The sequence below is a fragment of the Phragmites australis genome, chromosome 15 (genome assembly GCF_958298935.1).
Source record: "Phragmites australis chromosome 15, lpPhrAust1.1, whole genome shotgun sequence".
NCBI lineage: Eukaryota > Viridiplantae > Streptophyta > Magnoliopsida > Poales > Poaceae > Phragmites > Phragmites australis.
In genome coordinates this window covers 8,063,626-8,084,270 of record NC_084935.1, presented here as the reverse complement: position 1 = coordinate 8,084,270, position 20,645 = coordinate 8,063,626, and the positions used below count along the sequence as shown (strand labels likewise).

General features: G+C 46.1%; 1 protein-coding gene across 2 annotated transcripts; it reads left to right on the top strand.

Moving 5' to 3' along the window:
* The first annotated feature begins 16,025 nt into the window (after positions 1 to 16,025).
* Positions 16,026 to 19,996, top strand: LOC133893345 (BTB/POZ domain-containing protein At3g22104-like). 2 transcript variants are annotated; one of them, XM_062334345.1, is made up of 3 exons: positions 16,026 to 16,580; positions 17,883 to 19,016; positions 19,372 to 19,996. In XM_062334345.1, the coding sequence occupies exons 1-3, from the start codon at positions 16,527 to 16,529 to the stop codon at positions 19,816 to 19,818; spliced, it is 1,635 nt and encodes a 544-aa protein (XP_062190329.1). In that variant the 5' UTR covers positions 16,026 to 16,526; the 3' UTR covers positions 19,819 to 19,996. The 2 variants fall into 2 exon arrangements, with proteins under 2 accessions (XP_062190329.1, XP_062190330.1); XM_062334346.1 differs by lacking the exon at positions 16,026 to 16,580 and adding an exon at positions 16,666 to 17,789.
* Positions 19,997 to 20,645: the final 649 nt, after the last annotated feature.

Below are 20,645 nucleotides of genomic sequence, written 5' to 3'. Positions count from 1 at the left end.
AGGGAAGCTAGCACCTCGCTATGTTGATCCATTTCAAATCGTTGCTCGGTGTGGGGAGGTGGCCTATCAGTTGGACTTGCCTCCGTCCCTCTCCGCCGTGCACAACGTCTTCCATGTCTCTCAATTGAAGAAATGTCTTCAAGTCCCAACTGAAGTCATTGAAGTTGCAAACCGAGAATTGCAGCTAGATCTCTCCTATTGTGAACATCCGATTCGTATTCTTGAGGAAGCCGAATGGAATACACGGCACAAGTCATTTAAGTTTCTCAAGGTTCAGTGGAGTAATCACTCCAAAGGCGAGTAATCACTCCGAAGGCGAAGCGGCGTGGGAACATGAGGATTGGCTTCGCGCCGATTATCCCGAGTTTTTCTCAAAATTGCAAGTGTTGCATTAGTTTCTATCCCTCGCAGCGTGTAAATGGTGCTATAATAATGTAGACATCATGAAACACCCTTCATGATGTTGAGACGCATTCACTTTTGAGTAGATGAAAGTTCCGTCACTCCGCTCACATCACCCGTGGGTTAGTAGGAATCTTGTATTCCTGTTTTTTTTATACAGGTACACAATCACTATCAAGTCACCAATGAGACCACCCTCACCTTTGTTTTCTCATGAATATAAATAGAAGTTGTAACCTTGTCATGTCAGTAAACTGAGATGAGAAAGGATGATGACACCACCGTCACTCACTTGGCACTCGTCTTGTTATCTTGTAATATCCTTGTTATAAAATTAAATTGTCTAGGTGAATATGGCACTCAGAAACCTGGGACTCTTTCTAAGGTCTGGGAAATATGCCATGCAGAACTGCTGTATCACCTAGTGATGTCATCATTGTCCCAGTCCTGGAAACTCCCTTTTCCTTGCTCTCTTCCCCGCACTTCACCCGAATCTCGGGATGAGATTCTTTTAAGGGGGGAGTTTATGATAGCCCAAATAGCTTAAGCATGTCATTAAGCATCATAAGCATAATTAGCATCATGTTTAATTATTTTGGGCAATTATTCACATGCAATTTCAATTAAACCTAAATTGTGAAAATTAATGTTAAGTGGTGCTTTGTGAAGCAACTCACAATATTTCTATGAAATATAAGGTTGGAAACAATTTTATAAATTAGTCCATGTTAAATGAGGAATATTAATGACTTTTCCTAAATTTTTGGAATTACTTTTAAGGCATAAAAATTACCACAAGTTAGAAAAGGTTGCCAATTTAGAGAATTTTAATTTCAATTTGGCTCATGCTTTTTGGGTCAAACGAGTTAAAATGGATTGCACATGAATTATACAATCCAGGAAAATTAGTCCTCAAATTTTATGATGACTTTTAGACCACCAGGAAACTTTGAGAAAACAAATAGGAAAATGTATACACTAGTACAAACTAACACCAAAAGTTATATAGATTCTTCTATGTTGCTGTTCTGCTCTCTCTCTCTCATATTTCCTTCACAACAGAGCATGCCGGCGCAACCATTCTTGACCCTGAGCAAAGCTGCCACCTCTTGCTCTCTCTTGCTCCCTCTCTCACTCGCTCATCTGGACAGCACATAGATTAGAGTCGGCTGCCATTTTTCTTGACTAAGTGAGGCAATCACCCATCCTTATCTCCTTCCACCTCAAGCTCTGCCGGTCCTTCCTCATGGGAGTAGCAAAAATGCAGCACGCCATCTCTCTCTCTCCCCTTCTCCACTGAGCCCAACTGAGGAGCAACCGAGCGGGCAAAAGCCATTTGCTCTCCTCCTCCCTTTCCTTCTCCTGCAAGCCATCCCCCACGCCACATACACACCGGCATACTCGCAGCAGCAGCTCACTACATTATCTCGGCCAAGTAGGTACCACCGCACCAGCTCACGCGTGGTCAGTGCCTCAGGTGGCCACACTCGCACACGTTCGCCAGCGTTGCCGACTCTCTGCACCATGGCGCGGCACGCCCACGAGACTGCGAGCTCATCCGTGAGGACCCCGCCGCACGAGCGCCGCCGTGAGAAGCTATTGCCTAGATGAGTTGTCGCCCCGTTGAGCCGGTGACCACAGCTGCCGCACAGCTCCGGTCTATCCCACATCGTGAAGCTCGTGGTCGTCATCCTCTCCACGCACAGCCACATAACCGCATGAAGCATCCTCGAGCTGAATCCCGCGCAAAGCCCCATCTTCCCCGGCCGAATCAACTTTTGTGCGGCGTTCTCCCCAACACTAGCGGGCTCCATCCGCACCTCGCCGTCGACCCGCCACAGCACAGCTCTTCCCGGCCGACCAAAAGCTCCGTGAGCTCCCTCGTGCCCTCGTATAGCTATAGCGCACGCGTTTTCCCTTTTGGCCCATCGCCGACGCTCTTCTCCGCGTGAGCCGCCCCCGCCACCACCTCGACGCACGCTGCCGACCGGGCCACCGTCAGGCCCGTCAAAAACTAGACGCCGCGCGTTGAATCCACAAGCCTATGTAGATGTTTTAGGAGTGTTCGGCCGGGTCGATTACGCCACCGTTTAGCCACCGGCGCGTGGAACTGAGCCGCCGCCGTAAGACTACCGCCGTGCGCTGTCACCAACCGCCCTCCGATCATTGCCGGTAACCACACACCCCTCAGTCGAGTTCCCCGTATCACGCTGGTGTGACCGGTGCCCTCCGTTGGCCGCGCCGCACCGCCGACTGTCACCGGCGAGGTCGCCCGTGCCATCGGCACTATGCTCTGGGAGCGAGTCAATTTTGACCCATGGTCAAAGCGCCTGGACTCGCTGTCAGCCACTGTGGCTCGCTCGGCCTGGGTGAAAAAAGATTTAGGCCTTTTAATATTCGGTAAAACCAGAAAATGTGAATTTGAATATTGGTTCAACTAGCGATTCGGCTGAGAGTTGTAAAATGCATAGAAAATATAATATTGCTCCAAAAATAATGAAACTAATTTTTTGGATTTGTATGATCATAATATACATGATAAAAATACTGGGAGCTATGAAATGTGTGTTTAAATTACATGGGTTAATAAAATATGTTTGAGCTTTATTAATCCATAATTAATTATTGGTAGCTCCAAAATTGATGAAATCAATTTTGTTAATCTGGTTAATTTATTCCCTATTCAGTAAAAATGCTCACACTCATATTAAACATAGTTACCTTTCTATTTAGGGTTAAGCTTGGTGTTAAGCTTAGTAAATCCATAAATTGTTAGATAATTAACAATAATCCAAGTGAAGAAAATCTTGAGGCTTTAAACTCATGGCATGATGCATCGCACGGTTGACATACGTTGTGGAGCATTCATTATTGCACATCATTCATGCTATCATTGCATGCGTTCTTCAGTAGTGAACGAAGGTCCGGAGCGTGACGCAAGCACGATCGAGAGCAACGCCAACCTTCTGCATTTCTGTGAGTTCTGTGCGGGAAGTATCGGGCAAACCTCAGAGTAGCAAGGTAAGCATCTAAGGATATTGCACCCTTTATTTAAATTAAATGGAGTCTAAATTGATAAATTATGATTTATGTATGTTTGCATGTGTTGAGTCCAGTGTCGGGCTGATATGGGTAGAACCTATATTTATGCATTATCTCTACCTTGACTTATTGATGAATCCTTATTTTTGTAGCCTTGATGATATAGTTGGTGTCTAGCTTCAAGGGTTATTCAAAATGCTTAGCAATGCTTAGGTCCTCGGTAAAAGTCGAGCGATGGTGCTGCCGTTGTTCGCGAGCCTAGGGCTTACTCACTGTTCACAAATACAAAGATGAGGTTGAGATGTGAGATTGAGGCGAGATGTGGGTGGTGTCAGGGGTATCTTCTGCCCAGGAGGATTCCTCTGGGTAGTTCGGGAGAGGAGCCCGGATGCCATAGACCGTTTGCATCATTTAAGGCCGTCCGTCGATACAGTTGGCTCTAGCACTTTTCGTACTCACCACATGCTGATCTAATGGTAAGGTAAGCTGTCGGAGGATTAACTCTTGTCGCAGGGATCCCGAGAGACCCCTTTTTAGAGATTCGGCCGGGGGGATGATCCTGAATAAGTTCGTCGGAGAAATGAATGAGAGTAAATGCAACGGCTGGTGGTGGGGGTGACGACCTAGTGCAAAAAGAAGTAAATGCACCGGAGTTTAGACAGGTTCGGACCGCACGGGGGCGTAATACCCTACTCCTGTATGGATGTAATAACTGTCCTGAGGAAGTCCCTCAAGGATGTTGCTGGTTACAAGAATATCGGCCTAACTAAGAGCTTGTGGCTCCTTGTTCTTCGGCAAGGACTGTCTCTTATGTTCGTCTATGGTTCGGTTCTTGATGCTTGGGTGCTTGGATTGTCGGATTGTCCTCTATTGTTTTCCGATAGCCCTCTCCTCTGTGCCACCAGCTCTTTTAAGTACTCGCCGGCCGCGACATGTCCCGAACAGGAAGGAGGGGGCACAAGTTCCAAGACGCCGCGACTGGGAAAGGCGTCATCATTTCTTCTGGGTGAAGTGACTGGGGGTGAAAAATGCGTCGCACGCCCGGTCACCTATCACCATAAACGCCCTAGCAACGGGCGCCGTGGAGAGGGCCCACCGGGCAGCCGCAGAGCAACCCGGCGTGCCCGCCCTGTCTTGTTCCTCTGCCACAGCAGGGCGGCAGACGAAACGCCTTGATCCTCGCGATGTTATCCAGAGACAAGCCGGATGATACGGGACGGGACCCGTGCAATTAATAGCCCCACGCCTCTCTGCCAAAACATGGCAGGAACTGACACCACAGCGGGAGCAGTTGGGTGTGTCAGGCCACGCACGCTCATTAAATGCGGCCTCGGACCTCTGACTGGTGGACACCTCATCGGTGGGCCCCACGGGGGCCCTTCCGGGTCGTCGGGGTACCGAGTGCTCGGGGGTACTGTTCACCTCCCCGAGCACTCTCTCCCGAGAATTCCTATCCTCATCCTCGGGGTACCGGGTGCTCGGGGGTACTGTTCACCTCCCCGAGCACTCTCTCCCGAGCACTCTTGCACGATCCTTCGGGGAACCGAGTGCTCGGGGGCTGCCACGTGTAGCCCCGAGCACTCTCTCCCGAGCACTCTTTGTATGGATCCTCGGGGAACCGAGTGCTCGGGGGCCGCTGCTCGCAGCCCCGAGCACTCTCTCCCGGAACTCAGCTCTTCTGATTATCGGGGGACTAGGGTGCTCGGGGGTGACCAGGCACCGGCCCGAGCACTTTCTTCCCGGTACTTAGACTTCGTGGATCATCGGGGAACCGGGGTGCTCGGGAACCACTGACTGTGACCCCGAGCACCTTCTCCCGGGACTTGAGCTTTTCTCATCCTTCAGGAGAGACCTCGCGGGATGGTGCCATATGGCGGATGGCTGGCCGGGCCTCGGGACTCAGGGACCCTCGGTTCCTGATACACCGACATAAGCCGATTATCATATACCGTGCCGACACTTGCCTTGTGGCTCTATGACACGTAAGAGAAAAAGAAAAGGAGAAGCAAGGTGACGGGGAGCCGGAGGTGTTCGGGACATGCTCGCGGTAACCCCGGTGCTATAGGGGCATTGCAAGTGGGTGATTCCAGATATGAGAAAGGTTGACTCGAGTACCCCTTGTGTGTACTTTCACGAGTAGCACAAGCCGAATGGTCCTCGAGTCGTATGGGTAAAGTTGTACCCTCTACAGGGTGTAAGAACAATTCGAATTGCCGCGCTATTGGTCATGAGCATGCTATTGTTTCATTTGTATCGGTCGTAGAGTTTACGAATGTGGGATAAGGTTATGGTATGATAGAAATAGTTGGTAGATTTGTTGATGAGATACTATGGTTGCTATACATACATGTTTAAGTTGTGGTTTACAGGGTAGAAAGGTAGTTGTTTTTGAGTTAAATATAGATGCTCATACATATGTGTCTAAGTTGCTTACTGCATATATTTTATTTAACCTTGTAGCCTACTCTTGCTAACAGCTCAATGCATAATTCTTGGAGTCGAGCTATGTATATGTGCTCTATATGGTTTAAGTCTTGCGAGTACCTTCGTACTCATGCCTGCGCTTTCAGGTTCTGCTGGTGAGGGTGAGGCGGTGTTGGGCTACTTCGTGCCCACCGATACAGGTGGTGGGCAAGAGTAGTGCATCATGATCTGGTGAGGCGTAGTTTTTGGGGTGGAGCCTAATGGGATATGGCTCCACTCTCTTTTTTTTGTTGTTGTTAAGGTTTTAATCTTCTGCTGCATAGTTTCTCTTTGTGTAAACGATTGCAAATGGTTGCATGATTAAGAACTTATAATATAACTTTAATTACTCGCTCTTTCTTAAGCTATGTTGTGATGTACATGCTGGAAATGCATGTGTTCTGATCTTGGGCACAAAACACGTGTCGGGACTACCAAGATGATATTCTAGTTAATCATTGAGGTTGTATTTATGAATAAGGATCTTCCTGATGATTAATTAGAATATTGTTTGAACGGTTTCTCACAGGAATGAATTGCATATCTAGGGATCCAACACTCATCCAACCCGTGATTGTAGTACGGGAGCTCAGGCACCTTAATAGTGATTAGGTAGGAGTGGTGTGTTTCATCCATATGTGGCTCAAGCAGCTCTAGGTAGTCGACAACCATAGCTGCCCACGATTTATGAAAAACTAAGCCTAATAACAGTACAAGTATCCCTAAAAACAATGACTAACAGTTACCACTATCTTTTAAAAACTAGATGTAATAACAGTACAACTATCCGTAAAAAAAAAACTAGGTCTAACAATTACTTTGTGTTGCTGTAAAAAACTATATCTAGTAACAGTACAATTATAAAAAAAAACTTAGGTCTAAACAGTTACACTAATTTCTTAAAAAAACTAGATCTAATGGTTCCTCTGTATTGCTGTAAAAACCTATATCTAATAACAATATCACTATCTCTAAATAACTACATGCAATAGTTACAACAATTCCTAAAAACATATGTCTAATATCACTAAATTCTAGATCTTATGTCTAACCTATGTCCATAATTAAATTTGATGGCTAACCTAATTGGTTTATAAAAAATAACTAAAATTAGAATTTGTACCTCCAAAACTTAAGGATTCGAACAAAATTTCACCGTTCTCCTCTCCATCTCCCTCTCTGTCTTTGCGTGCACCGGTGAAAGCAACCAATGAGCACAGTGGCATGGACAGACCGGGCCATTTATAGGCAAATCTGTCGCCCGTTGGAAGAACCGCGGGAGTCTAGATTTATAATTTTTTAAAATAGAGGCATATATTTGCACCTTTTTTATTTAAAAATAAAAAAAATCAGAAGCAGCGTTGGGTATGATGACGCTAGGTCGCAGGCTCGGCTGGCACTTTTGTTTTGGTGAGTGGAGACTGGGCTGTCACTTGGACAGCCCACGTAGGTGATACGGTTCTCGATAAGGTAGCGCAGGTTAGGCCCAATATATTACTTGGACAGTATCAATTTACGTTTCGGCTCTCTCCTAAAAAACCATTTACATTTCGGCAAGTTTCATCCAGACCATGGTCCTGCGTACTTGCGCTGTTCCCATTTTCGTTGTTGGTCTGCTCCTCGCAAGTTGCAACTGACGAGCTCGTAACTGTCAAAATCGCCAAACCACTTCTCCATCACTCCACGGCCCTCGGTTCCGGCGGCCGACAATAGCTACCAATCGCTAGACCGGTTTTGATACGCTTGTCCGACGGAGATCTCGCCGGCCGGCCGAGTGGACCTTGCCGTCTTCCTCAGGCATGACACCCCGGCCTACTTGTAGGCAATGGCTGTTTGTCTCCCTCGCTCTTGATCGAAAGAGTAGAGGCGCCGCGCAGGCTCGGCCCAGATCTAACATGCACGACCTGCGACATGGGCCCGTGCCATACCCTTCTCAGGAGGACGCCGCTGTCTCCGCCCTCCTATTTTTTCCCCGCTGATGGCTCAGTGTTTGATATATAATATACAAGCAGGGGCGGATCCACCATGATGCAAAGGTATTCAGCTGAATATCTAATTTTTTTTTAAAAAAATAAGTATATAGCAGCTATACTCTATATATATCTCTAGTCTTGTTTGCTGTTTCAATCCATCAGACCATTACCCACCTTCTCATACTACAGTAGCAAGTATGAGGAGCTCATAATCTCCACGTTGTGACTGTCCAGTTCGACAGTCGGCAGTTGAGCGTGAATTTTTTTGCAAGTTAAAGATAGTAACATCATTAAACGCTTTCAAGCCATGAAGGAACATAAAGTTAAATTATAATTTTCTTTAAGTACTTTATAATTTTTCTTAATTAGTTGAAACTTCTCTACTATGAACAATTTATACTTTAAAATTTATACTAGTATTTTGAATTAAACATTTTTTTTAATACTGAATATCCAATCGCTAAATCATAGGTTCGTCACTATATACAAGGATCGAGTTGTTACAATAGAATAAAAGTATATTTTATCTTATCTCTAGAGTTACTTAATATCTAAACTATCTGTACTCTATATATTTAACCAAGACCCAATACATTATATACACACAACCTTAACCAATCCTCATCTCTCACACTCAGGCTCCGTTAATTTGTTTGCTCGTAACACAAGCAACAAACACTGGTAACAAATCGAGGTGATTCCAAAACATTGTTTACTTGCATGCTGCTGCACCATTTGACCTAGCGAGCAGCCAGTACAGACAAATGTGCATGTTTGCTTCAGTTGATTAGTTCAGAGTTCCGACACACGACACACTTTGACTTGAACTAATCTGCAGCTGAAAGACATTGGTGGATCTACCCATTTTATTAGTATTAGTTTAACTGTATAGAATCTCACTGACAACGCTTGGGGCGCCACGACCGAGCACCGATGGGCCACCGTTTACGTCACCTGCGATGGAAGCTAATTGTGAGAATCTCAAAGCCTCTACTGCTGCTACTACTCCTTCGGTGGACCATTGCTGCCGCCGCTGCTGCTTGCTGCCTGTGCCCATGCTTGTTGTGCCTTTCTGCTCCTGCTCCAGAACCCCAGGCAAGCAACGTTTCGTTAGGCAAATAGAGTAATTTTAATTTGCTCCCTTCCCAAGCAATGTTGGTCTGTTTTTGGGTTCTTCAAAACCTGCCCCTTGACTGATGCCTAGCTCGCCTGCCTTCCTGTGAGCATGGCCTTGGAGCAGCATTGTCTCTGGAACCGGGAGTAGTCATTGGGAATCTAGCACTTGTGCATCTACAGTCTACACAATAACGCATTATTGGCATTTCAAAATGGGAACCTTCCATACTCACCGGCTCCACATGTACTAATTTAACCTATAGTGCAAATTCGCAATAATCTTGTTTAGGCATAGGGTGTGATTGCTTACATACACAAGTTGATGATGGTATATCAGAGAGAGAGAGAGAGAAGCCTGCAGATGTGCTTTGACTGCGTGCTCAAATAAAATGGCATTACGATGTAGTTTAGGTTTTATTCAGACCGCAGGCAGCTCTAACTTTATCACCATAACAGCAACACAATGAAGCAGGATCCAGACACCACCAACACAGAAATCTGAGATAAACATTTGGCAAGGCAAGTTGGCGAACAGATCATTGCACTGCATGCATGTTTGTGACCTGAAAAAAAATAGCACATACATGATACATCGAACCTTCTTTGTTTCTTCAGAAATGTATTTCAATTTTTTTATTATTATCCTTAAAAACTAGTGTTTTTTTTACATTGAGATTTGGATAATTCAATACGACACTGCGGTCGTGCGAGTTTAGGTTCATCACTGCAATTAATTTATTAACTAAAAGACGGCCTTTGCGTGGTGCTTATCCCCACACTTGACAGCGTGAGTGTGTCCTAAGGAATCACCCTTAATTGAAGCACTACTAGTAGTAGTACTATTAGCGTAGTAGTAATAACTTCTCGGATCCATATCTAATTTATTTGACCAAATCTGAACCAACCAGTACAGTGATTAACCAAGCAACGCCATGCATGCGTGGGGTTGTTGCCAACCGGTTCCACCATCGATTGATGGTGCATTATTTTTCCTTGGATTCGCTACGGCGTAGTTAAGCGCGATGAGTGCAATCTAAGGGGGTGCTGCAGCTGGTGTTCGGCTCATAAAACTCCGTATATCTCCATGTAGTATCCAGCCTAAATCAGCTCATGTAGCTCTAAATCAGTCTAGATAGCTCCATATCAGCTCAATGTATACTAGCTCAGTTTCATTCCTGGATCCACTCTGAATCTAAGACATTATTTCCTTAGGATCTTAGTCTTGTGGATGCATTTAACTGCTCGTGCTTCGATCCGGTGCTTACCATGAGTTAAGATTATCTCCAACAGATACTTTAAAAATCCATCCCCCTGTAATACTATTACAGCATCTTCTTACACAATTACAGTACTTTTTATTTTTTTCTATCTCCAACAGCTACCCTATTTTTTAACTTCTATTATCCTTCTCCTCCCTCTGGACCCACAGTCAACCTCTATGAACAGTATTGTTGTTGCTATAGGGTTTTGGCAAATTTGGAGTACCCGCAAATTCGAGTACTACAGTGTTTTCAGGGAACTGCAGTAGTGAAAAGTGAACCTGTTGGAGATGGCCTAACTAAGTAATGCAATCAAAACTCTCAACTAAGCTTCGCTTAATTTGGTCGCAACTAGAAATGCAAGTGAATACTCAATAGCTAGTTCTAAATCGTAACTTAGTTTATTTTTTTAAGTTAATTAGATAGAGGTAAATCTTTAGTTTAATTAAATAAATTTTGGATCGATCCAATGACAAAAAGAAATCAAAACTTGCATTCTTAGTCACAACACAAGGGCTTTGCATCCATGTGTGTGTGTGAAATTCGATTCAGTGTTTTGAACAACTTATCCTCCATCCAGTTAGGGTTGCAATGGCTAATGGCGACAGTCTTGACCACGAAGAAAGCATCTATCAATTTTAAACTGTGTCAGTGGTGGCGATTCCAGAACAGTGAAGCTGGTACTATGTAGATTAGAGGAGCGGTTTATCAGAGACGAGAACAGATATATGGTAAGCCGGAATTAAATGTCAGCAATATCTGGACCATGCATGGAATCACGCGTTAAAGGTAGGTAGAACGTGTGGGCCTTTAAGCAAAAGCATGGTGCTCTCATACGTGCAGGTGCAGCTTATGTAGAGCTAGCTGTTATCTCTAATTAGTAAAATATATTTATGCAAATCTTACAGTTTTAAATTTTTCATACCTCATGTAAGAGAGAGGTATTAAGATGAAATTTGCTTCGTGCTTAGAACTATCTTTTCATTAAAAAATAGTTCTCTAAAATGCTTCTTACATATGTAAAATAAAAACGAGCTCTTACCTTCGATTCCACTCATTTCTCTCCTTGACACCTTATAAAATAAGAACTAAGAGCTAACTCAACTATTAGAACTACCTAATATAATATTGTGGCAATCATAGATGGTTGATGATGGCTTTGCGTGGCCCCAAGCGCGCGAAGACCTGGCGAAAGCCAACATTTTAGCTCCACCCATATCCCCTCTCTCTGTGTTACTATAATTTTGTTAGCATGGGAGCACTGCTACTGACATAATGTATGTTAGCAAAATTCAAACTTAGGCAACATACATAAACGTATTTATCAAAATAGATAATATATTGTCGTATTTAAAAATTTAACATCCGTATTCGGCGCATCATTTACCGAAAATGGATTTTCGGTACCGTACGTCGAAAAACCTATATTCGCCACACCGTGTGGCGAATACGGCACTGTATCCCGTATTCACCACACGGTGTGGTGAATACGAGCTACAGTGCCGTATTCACCATACGGTATGCCCAATATGATTGTGTGCCGAATTAGTGATCGTATGGCAGACAAATGCTATATTCGGCACATGGTGTGCTGAATATGACCGGATCCGCGGTTTTTCTGCGTACAGTGTACCGAAATTCTATTTTCGGTAAATGATGTACCAAATACGATAACATATTATCTATTTCAGCAAATACGATCATGTATGTCGTCTAATTTTGGATTTTTACCCAGAACGACACAACCATTGAGGTGCCATTTGGATATTGAGAAAGGGAAATAATATTTTATTGGAATAGGAATAAAATTCAATTATTTATCTCTTTTCCATCTTTCTATTCTAACTCTTCATTTATTTCTCTTTCACCATCACACTTCTCTTTTTCCGTTGCCAAAGGTCACTCAATTTTATCAGCATGATACTTACATGGCATCTGACATCCCTAAGTTTGGATTGGCTCACGACTCTGAGATAGGGTTCAATTTATCATCGATAAATGCTCGGTTATCACAGTTACTATACGATTCAGTTTGCACCGTATTCATAAACCAAACGATTACCGACCAAACTCAAATTTAAATTTTTTAAAAAAAATAAAAAATTTAATGAGATTTAACCAGTTTCTATCGAATTCCACCAAATAACTATACAATTACCGCGGTAACTGTAGCTACCGCCGGTGAACGGTTTTTGAGATCCAAACGTATTTGTAACTTGCTCTGAGGATGCCAGTTCACTGCCCCCATGCATGTAGCAATTTAATTTCTACCGCTGGAGCACTTCAATTAGACCTCAGATGAAGTACTATACTGCTAGCTTTTTATTGTTAGTACTAGTAGCAGAACCCAGCAGCAGCGTTGTTTAGCTGCTTTTGAAGAGTGGGTATCATCGTGCGCGGGGTCAGCCGTCCCATCTCAGCTCAGGCACGTCCATGCCTGATTCCATCGCCGCCGCCGCGACCTGCACGTCCGTCCTCCTCCGTGCAGGGCGCTACAGGCCACGCGCGCCCCATCCCGTCGGTCTGCTGCGCCCCATCCGTGCTAATGCTTGTGATGGGTTGTGACTGCTCGGTCGATCTCGCGTGTCCGTCCGGATCAGGTTGAGCAGCGGACACTGCACCTTGCCGTCAGTTGAGAATGTGGCCTGCATGGGCACGGCACGGATGCGCCGGCGTTTTCGTCACCTGCACCGCAAGCCAGTCAGGCAAGGACGGAGATGGGGGCTTCCGGTCGCCGCCAAGAAGGCTGCGAAGCGAGGGGCGGACCTCGGACGGCGACCAAGACCGAGCGCGCCGTGCCAGGGCTCGTCACGCCGGCGACGCTCGGCTGGTGTGGGGTATAGGGGGCGGGGGAGACGACGCCAGGTTGGCCCATGCCTTAAGCCACGGCTGTTTCGGCCCACTCCACACAATCGGTGACTTTTATATTTTTATATTTCTACATAAATATTAATAAAAATATACTCTGAACGAAAAGATTTACAGAATAAAACACCTACCGTTCTTTCGTAGAGCGGTTGGTGCCTATCACCTGTCAGAGGATGTAAAGTGCCACCATGATAAGTCTAACCCTTATCGCCCTTTGATGAGTGGTTGGTTATCCTCAGATACGCATGACTTGCCTTTTTTCAATTTTTCTCATTTTTCTCTTTCTCTACTTATCATATGCTCGACCATTGTCAGGAAGCGGTCTCACCGTATAAAGTTACAAGGGCAATTTTTTGGCCGAAGGATATTTTGGTATCTTACCACCTCACAGGCTGATGAATGTGCATAAAATTACATAAGACTTTGGATGATTTTATGCAGGTACTTGTCTGGTTGCTGACATTTTTTTATTTGTTGTCACACCCTAAATTGTGCATATTTATATTTATATATATTCTATAAGAATTTGGATGAATTTGTTCATGTTTGAATTTGTTTGAATTCAATTTGAATTAAAAAAGAATATCGCATGAAACGATAAAAATACATATAGATAGAGCATTGCAAAGAAAACTTATTTTTTCACCAATTAATCTAGGGTTGGAAATAATTTTAGATATTATTAAGATACATGAGAGGAATATTAACAGATTTTTGGGAATTTTTTAGGCCTTAAAAATTGCTAGAAGTTCTAAAGTAGTTATTTTTAGAGTTTTTATTTTAAAACATACACGAGATATTAAAGTGAATCTTTATAAAATTAATTCATCAGATATTATAAGTCCTACAGAAAAAATTTCAAAAATTTTAAATCATGACAAGTCTCTTGCATAAATAGAGACGGAGGAAAAAGAAAATTTGGAAAAAATTGGTGGGTACTTATCCGAGCCTAGCCACTCCTCCGAGGCGGTAAGAGCTGGAACTTCCACGTAGCACTTACCGCCAAGTATATTTTTATTAATATTTATGTTGGAAAATATAAAAATAGAAAAACTCGCAATCGGTTACGGTTTGGTGCGTCTCGGAGCCCAGCCGATGGTCCTTCACCTCCTGCCTGCTCGGTTTCGTCGCTTGCCACCCTGCTTCAGAGCAGGCAGGACCCGTGGCGACTCGCGGACCCGCGACCGTGGAGGCCTCTCCACGCGCCTCGATCCTGGCGGTAGGTGCCGAGTAGCCTATCGCTCAATCGCTGCACCGCCTTGATTCGCTGGCCCTGGCCAGCCAGCCTCGCCGTCATCGTCGTGCACTATTTCCATTCGGAGAGTACGATTGAGCACGCTCGCCACACGCCACCTGTGTTACAGACTTGCAGTTTTTGGTACTTTCTGAGACGTGAATTGAACCGCATTGGAGTTCCCGGCGAAAACTAAACTTCGAGCAGAGTTGAAGGGCCAGATACGAACGTTTTCCGTCACGAGATAGTAGAAAAGAGCATAATTTCTTCTCTCGCCCTATCTCTCTCACACACCTTCGCATAGGCGGACCCAGCAGCATAGATGGAGCCAGATATAAACCTATTTAAATTCATGTTTTCTAGTGGATTTTAGTAGTCTTTAATACTTTTTCATGAAATTTGAAAGATAGTTACTAGTATGCCTCTACTCAATTTTTATATTAGATTCACCCTTGCTTCTTTTTTTTTGGTGGCCAGCATCATATCTTTCTAGGCCAGCCGAATCGATAGGACGAATACTAATTAGCGAAAAATGCTCCGTGGACCATTGCACGGGCGAATACGTTAAGGCTCTTTGTTCCTCAGGGGCAAAATGGGCAGGCCGGCGGTTCGTCGTGCACGGTAGTAACCTTTTTGTTTCAACAAGCAGGAAATCAGGGATCACATTCACATGCTAATACGTATCTTTGTTCCAAGCTTAACAAATTTAATGACGCCTTAATCACATCAGTGCTAGATCAGATACAAACCAAACGATATGGTTTAGATCAGATCTCCACGAACATACTGTTAAAACTATTGTCGAAAATTGGTAAGTCGCTGATCTAACAAATTTGTTGCAAAATTGAGCGATGCTTTGAATACACGAATTATAAGGGAAAAATACAAGGGTTTTAAATAGGTTTAGATCTTTCTAAGGATAATAGCTCTACGTCATGTTTATCTTGTATTGATCTGAGTCTATTATAGGTGAGATGTGACTAATTTAGATGGATCTAAACCTAATCGGCGACTTACTTCTTGGTTTTTGTTAACTTGTCTCGCTTATGGTGCTCTCTAATGACCTATTTTGGCTCTGGTTCAACCTTTCTTCCACAGGCCCTCTGGCTCCATATAGAGATGCCGTACATCCTCTGAAGCTCTTATTCTCGTTCTTAAGATAAGTCTTCATATTTACGGGATGTCTTCGATATCTACGGGTAGTTTCTTTTCATTTAAGAATTTCCTTTCTAAAGATGAAGATATATTCTGAAAATTTAAAAAAAAATCTAAGATACCCTAATATGGTAACTATCCTAAAGTCATAGTCAACTAGGATAAACATATTTGTCAACAAAATCATGTCAAGTTGACAACAACCTCCATACTTTGTCTTTTTTATTTTTATTAATTATTAGAAGTTTTCATACTTTTTTCAAACAATAAATCGACGATCACACAAAACATTTTATTTATAATACCAAAGGGAAATAAAAGGGGCAAATATTTCTCATACTGGTAAAGATAAGTTCCCATAGGAGAATCAGATAGTGTGTTTGTGAGTGAGAGAGAGAGGCAGACTGGCAGAGGATATCTCAGTGTCACATGGAAACGACCAACTCAGATGCTCTTTGCTCAAGTATTTCTGTCTCTACTCTCTACAACAACCCACTCCCTATAAGAAAACCACCTCCGATCCCTTCTCTCTCTCTCTCAACATCTTTTTGTTGCCCATATCTTGATACAGAAAAGGACTGATGCAGTAATATAGCACCCAAGCACATATATGATATGTGCAAAGCGGGAAAAGCAGGCCAGGAGGGAGAGAAATCAAGAGGCGGCCTTACATATTCCCCAAAACTCCTCTGCACACTCCACTTGCAGCGTAGCAGGGACTGTCAGGAGCAGCTCAGGATCCACCAACTTCGTCTGGCCCCTCGCTCGCTCACTCGGCTTCTCAGCTCTGGCCTCCCTTTCCTGCTCCCCGTTGGTGCCATCGACCACTCAGAACAGGTGCCCTTGGGCATTTAGCCATTTGGCAGCTTGGGCTTTCTGCGTGGGTGCCTCATCCCACCTTTGCATCACTGCTTCCATCCCCATCATTGCAGCCTTTTCCTTCCCTTCAGCCATGTTGCTTTAAAGTTCAAAGCTTGTGAAGGATTGCGAAGGCAGGCCGCTTTTTCCGGAAAGATGAGCCGTGTTCTTGAGGTGGATGTGAACGGCGGGGTCTTCGTTGTTGATAAGGTGCTACCCTCTCTCTGTCTCTCTTGCCTGTTCTTGCTTCAATTCTTCAGTTCTTGCTCCTCCATAGATCAAAGGTCTCTTCTTGCCGTTGCTCTACTGTGGTACTACTCCATAGACGACGATGATAATGTTTTTGTTGCTGTTGTTTCCTTTCCTGTGTTGGCAGCTCGCTGTCCACAGCCTAGCGTCTCTGTCCTTTGGACTCACTGTTGTTTAGCTTCTGGTTTCTAGTGCATACCAAGGTCTTGGGCACTTGGGGATGAGTGAAGCTCGCCACATCCTGGTGGAATTGAGCCTGTTTGAATTCTAGCTTTTGTTAGCTTCCTGTGTCTAATAATCGTTTCAGATAGTCCCTGAATTTTTGGCGTTATCTTGTGATCTTTTCCCCGAATTGGTCCCTTCCATTCCATCCTTTTCTTTCAGACCTTCCGCTGTTTTCCTCTTGATTTCTATCCCATCCCAGGTTTTCGGGTCGTGTGCGGCTTGTCACATCCCGGTGGTTCCATGCCCGTCTCGAACTGCTAGTTCCTGATTCTTTCCGCTGCGGTGGCTGATTCACCTCATGCCCTAAAATCCTTGCCCTGTCCGTCGTTTCACCTCTTCTTCTTGCTGTAGTTTTGCTGCTGAGCTCTAGCCTGTCTTCTGTGGGGTCAAGCTCATAGGTTGCTTGTCATACTCCAATGGATTCACCTTAATCTCACTCGTTATTCTCACCTGCAGCTCTGCTTTCGCATCATTTCTGTCTGCGTATGTATGACTCGGATTAATCCTGCCATTTTCCCTCTGTGCCTCTGAAATTTTTATTGCCAGTTCATTGGAGCACGTCGCAATCTTCCATTTAAGCGCAGTTCCAGAGTGCTCAGCTGCACAGTGGAGCTGTGTCCGCCCGTTTCCCTACACCATCAATGAGCTGCTGAGCCACCATGCCTGGTCCTCCCCCACTCTTATCAATAGCGTAACTGTACTGCTGCGCATATCCCGCACCTGCTAATGTGCTTGTCCGCTCGCCTCATTCCTTCCCGGCTAGCGTTCATGGGCTAACGGCTACAGCTACAGCTCATCTTCTTCGCCCTTTTCCATACAAGGTTTTAATGGTGTTTGGTGGCTATGTCCACTAGCTTCTTCCTCTCGTTGAAAGCTTTTAGATTGCTCTCGGCAAAGAAAGACCTGATCTTTCGTTCGTGTCGGCGTTAATTTGGCATCTTGCAAGTGGGCGGGCTTATTGACGTTTTTGTGTGATTCTTTGATGCGATGGTGTTTTGGTTCTGAATTGTTGTTTGCGTTCCTGGATATAATTCGCAGGACGTTCTTGCGAGGTTCTGTGGTAGGATCGACAGCTTGGTGGTCGCGCCAGCGGCGTCGGCGAGGCGGCCTACGAGAGTGGTGCTACACGGATTCCCCGGCGGCCGTGAGGCGTTCGAGGTCGTGGCGAGGCTCTGTTACGCCAACGGCGGCGGCGGCGTCGCGGTGACCGCGGCCAACGCCTGTACGCTGCGCTGCGCGGCGGAGTTCTTGGACATGGCGGCGGACGCGCCCACAGCGGCGTCAACCGCCGCACCGAGCCTGGTAAAGATGACGGAGAAGGTCCTCGAGGAGATGCCGCACTGGCCGTGGCACAGCGTCGTGGACGCCGTGAAGCAGTGCCAGCGCCTGCTCCCGCTCGCTGACTCCACCGGGGTGTTCGACAGGGCCTTGGCCGCGCTGGTGTCCCACATGGCTGTGCCCCCGGTCGGAGACGCCACCCCGACGAGCTCCTCGCCGGAGAGCTCGGCCTTCCGGTTCTCGTGCGACACCAAGAGCAGCAGCCTCAGCCTACGTGGTTCCTGCATCAGCCTCACCTGGTGGTTCGAGGACCTCGTCGCGCTCAGCCCCGGCACGGTAGAGCGTGTTGCCACGGCGCTCGTGGCCAGGGGCACCGACCACGGCGTCGTCTCCCGGTTCCTCTTCTACTACCTCAAGTGCTGCATCGCTGGCGCGAGCGCGGACGACAAGAAGGCGATGCTTGAAGCGTCGATCGCCGTCATGGCCGGCCTCGACCGGAGCGCGGTCTCCTGCAAGGGCCTCTTTGGCATCCTGAGGATCTCCGCGCCGCTGAAGCTGGCCGACGCCTGCCAGGATCGGCTCGTTGCCATGATCGGCCGGAAGCTGGACCATGCGACGCTGGACAACCTGCTCGTCCCGGCGCCGCCCGGGACGGGCAGCCTGTACGACGTGAGCCTGGTGCTCAGGTTCTTGGAGGCCTTCCTCCGCGGCGGCGCGCGCGACGAGCCGGCAAGACTGAAGAAGATGGGGCAGCTCATGGACCTGTACCTGGCCGAGGTCGCCCCGGACCCGTCGCTGCGCCCAGCCAAGTTCGTCGAGCTGGCCACTGCGCTGCCGGCTCCGGCGAGGGATTGCCACGACGCGCTGTATCGCGCCATCGACGTCTACTTCCAGGTACACATGCATTCCCTTCCGACACTGTCCTAATTTCGTCAGTATCTCACATTACTTCGCATTAATTTCTCTTCGAAAACGATTACTTCGCATTAATTGCAAGCATGTCAGTACTTCCTCTGAATCCTATGCATGCGTTGTGGCCATAGAATTCAGGACTCGGCTTCTGAATGTCCTCTGAACCAACCGATTGGTCTGAACAGAAAAAATAACTTGACCTGTTAATTTGGGAGCTTGAACGATCGAGGCCTAAATGCTGATTGCTGAACATAAGTGTTTAATCTTTCTAGCATTTGTTTGGTGTTAGTAGTATTTCCGATTTCTCAAGCTGAAAATGATCTGTTCATCGTTGCAGGTTCACTCTCGGCTGACGGACGACGACAAGATGAAGATCTGCAGGGGGCTCAGCTACGAGAAGCTGTCGCCGGAGTGCTGCACGCACCTCGCGCAGAACGCCGGGTTCCCGACGAGGGCGGCGGTGCAGGCGCTGGCGTCGCAGCACACCGTGCTCAAGAGCCTCGTCCTTCGGGACCCGGGCCAGCTGAAACCGGTGCCGTCCCCTCCCCCGTCCACCACGAACAGCTACGACGACGGAGAGAACGACGGGCAGGTCATCCTGTACGCCGGGAGGCTGGACCTGTCGCTGGAGAACCAGAACCTGAGGTCGCTCCTGGACGGGATGCACTGGCGGGTGATGGAGCTGGAGAAGGTGTGCAGCCGGATGAAGACGCAGATGACCAAGATGAAGGCCAGTAGAGGCGGCAGCTGCACCGCGAGGTCGCTCCCCAGGATGTGTTCTTGATTCGTCTCAAGGGATCGTAACTATGTGCCATAGTGATGTACATAGGCCTAGAATCAATCAAGTGCGGTCTCAGCACTCCTGCATCGTCCTTTTTATTGCTTCATTTTTGCCAAATTTCCTCTGTGTATGATGTGCATCAGTTCTTGGTGATTGGAAAGGAGAGCAAGCTTGAGTGGCCCTTCAGTGATTCTGATCTGAAAATGCATGGGAGATGCCCGAAGAATCTGTCGATGCTATAGCTCGTGTGTAGGCTAATTGCCAGTAGCATGCACTTCGCTTCAGAAATAAAATTTGTCAAGTACAACTGCATAGCTTGTACATATGCTGATTATGCTATGCTATGACCTTCTCGTGCAAGACTACTTTTTTGATGCCATGGAAGGAAGACCTGGAGAGATCAAAAGGATTAAACAAATCTTATGGATGGACGTCCTTGTTAAGCTACTGGTTAAGCCACGGACGTGCAGCGTAAAGCATGATAAAGGCAAGGAACATGACATCATGGCAGGTAAGGTCAGGGGAACAGTTGACTTGAAGTAGACTGTAAATTAACCCTCGTTAATACTGTTACAGTGTTTAGAAAGCAGAGACAGCTCTCTGACAGACTGATATGGTTCTAGGCGGCAGGAGCTTTTCTTGGGCTTTTTGGATGCTCTTTGAGAGACTAAAACAAGGTTTAAAGGAGGGTGCCGCGTCCAACCTTAAACTACATTTCCCCCCACATGTGGTGATCTAGTCACGCTTCCAATTGCTACATGATGATGTTGATCTTTAAGGCCATCTCCAACGAAAGCTGCAAAATCTAGAAATCCAGCACTACAGTAATT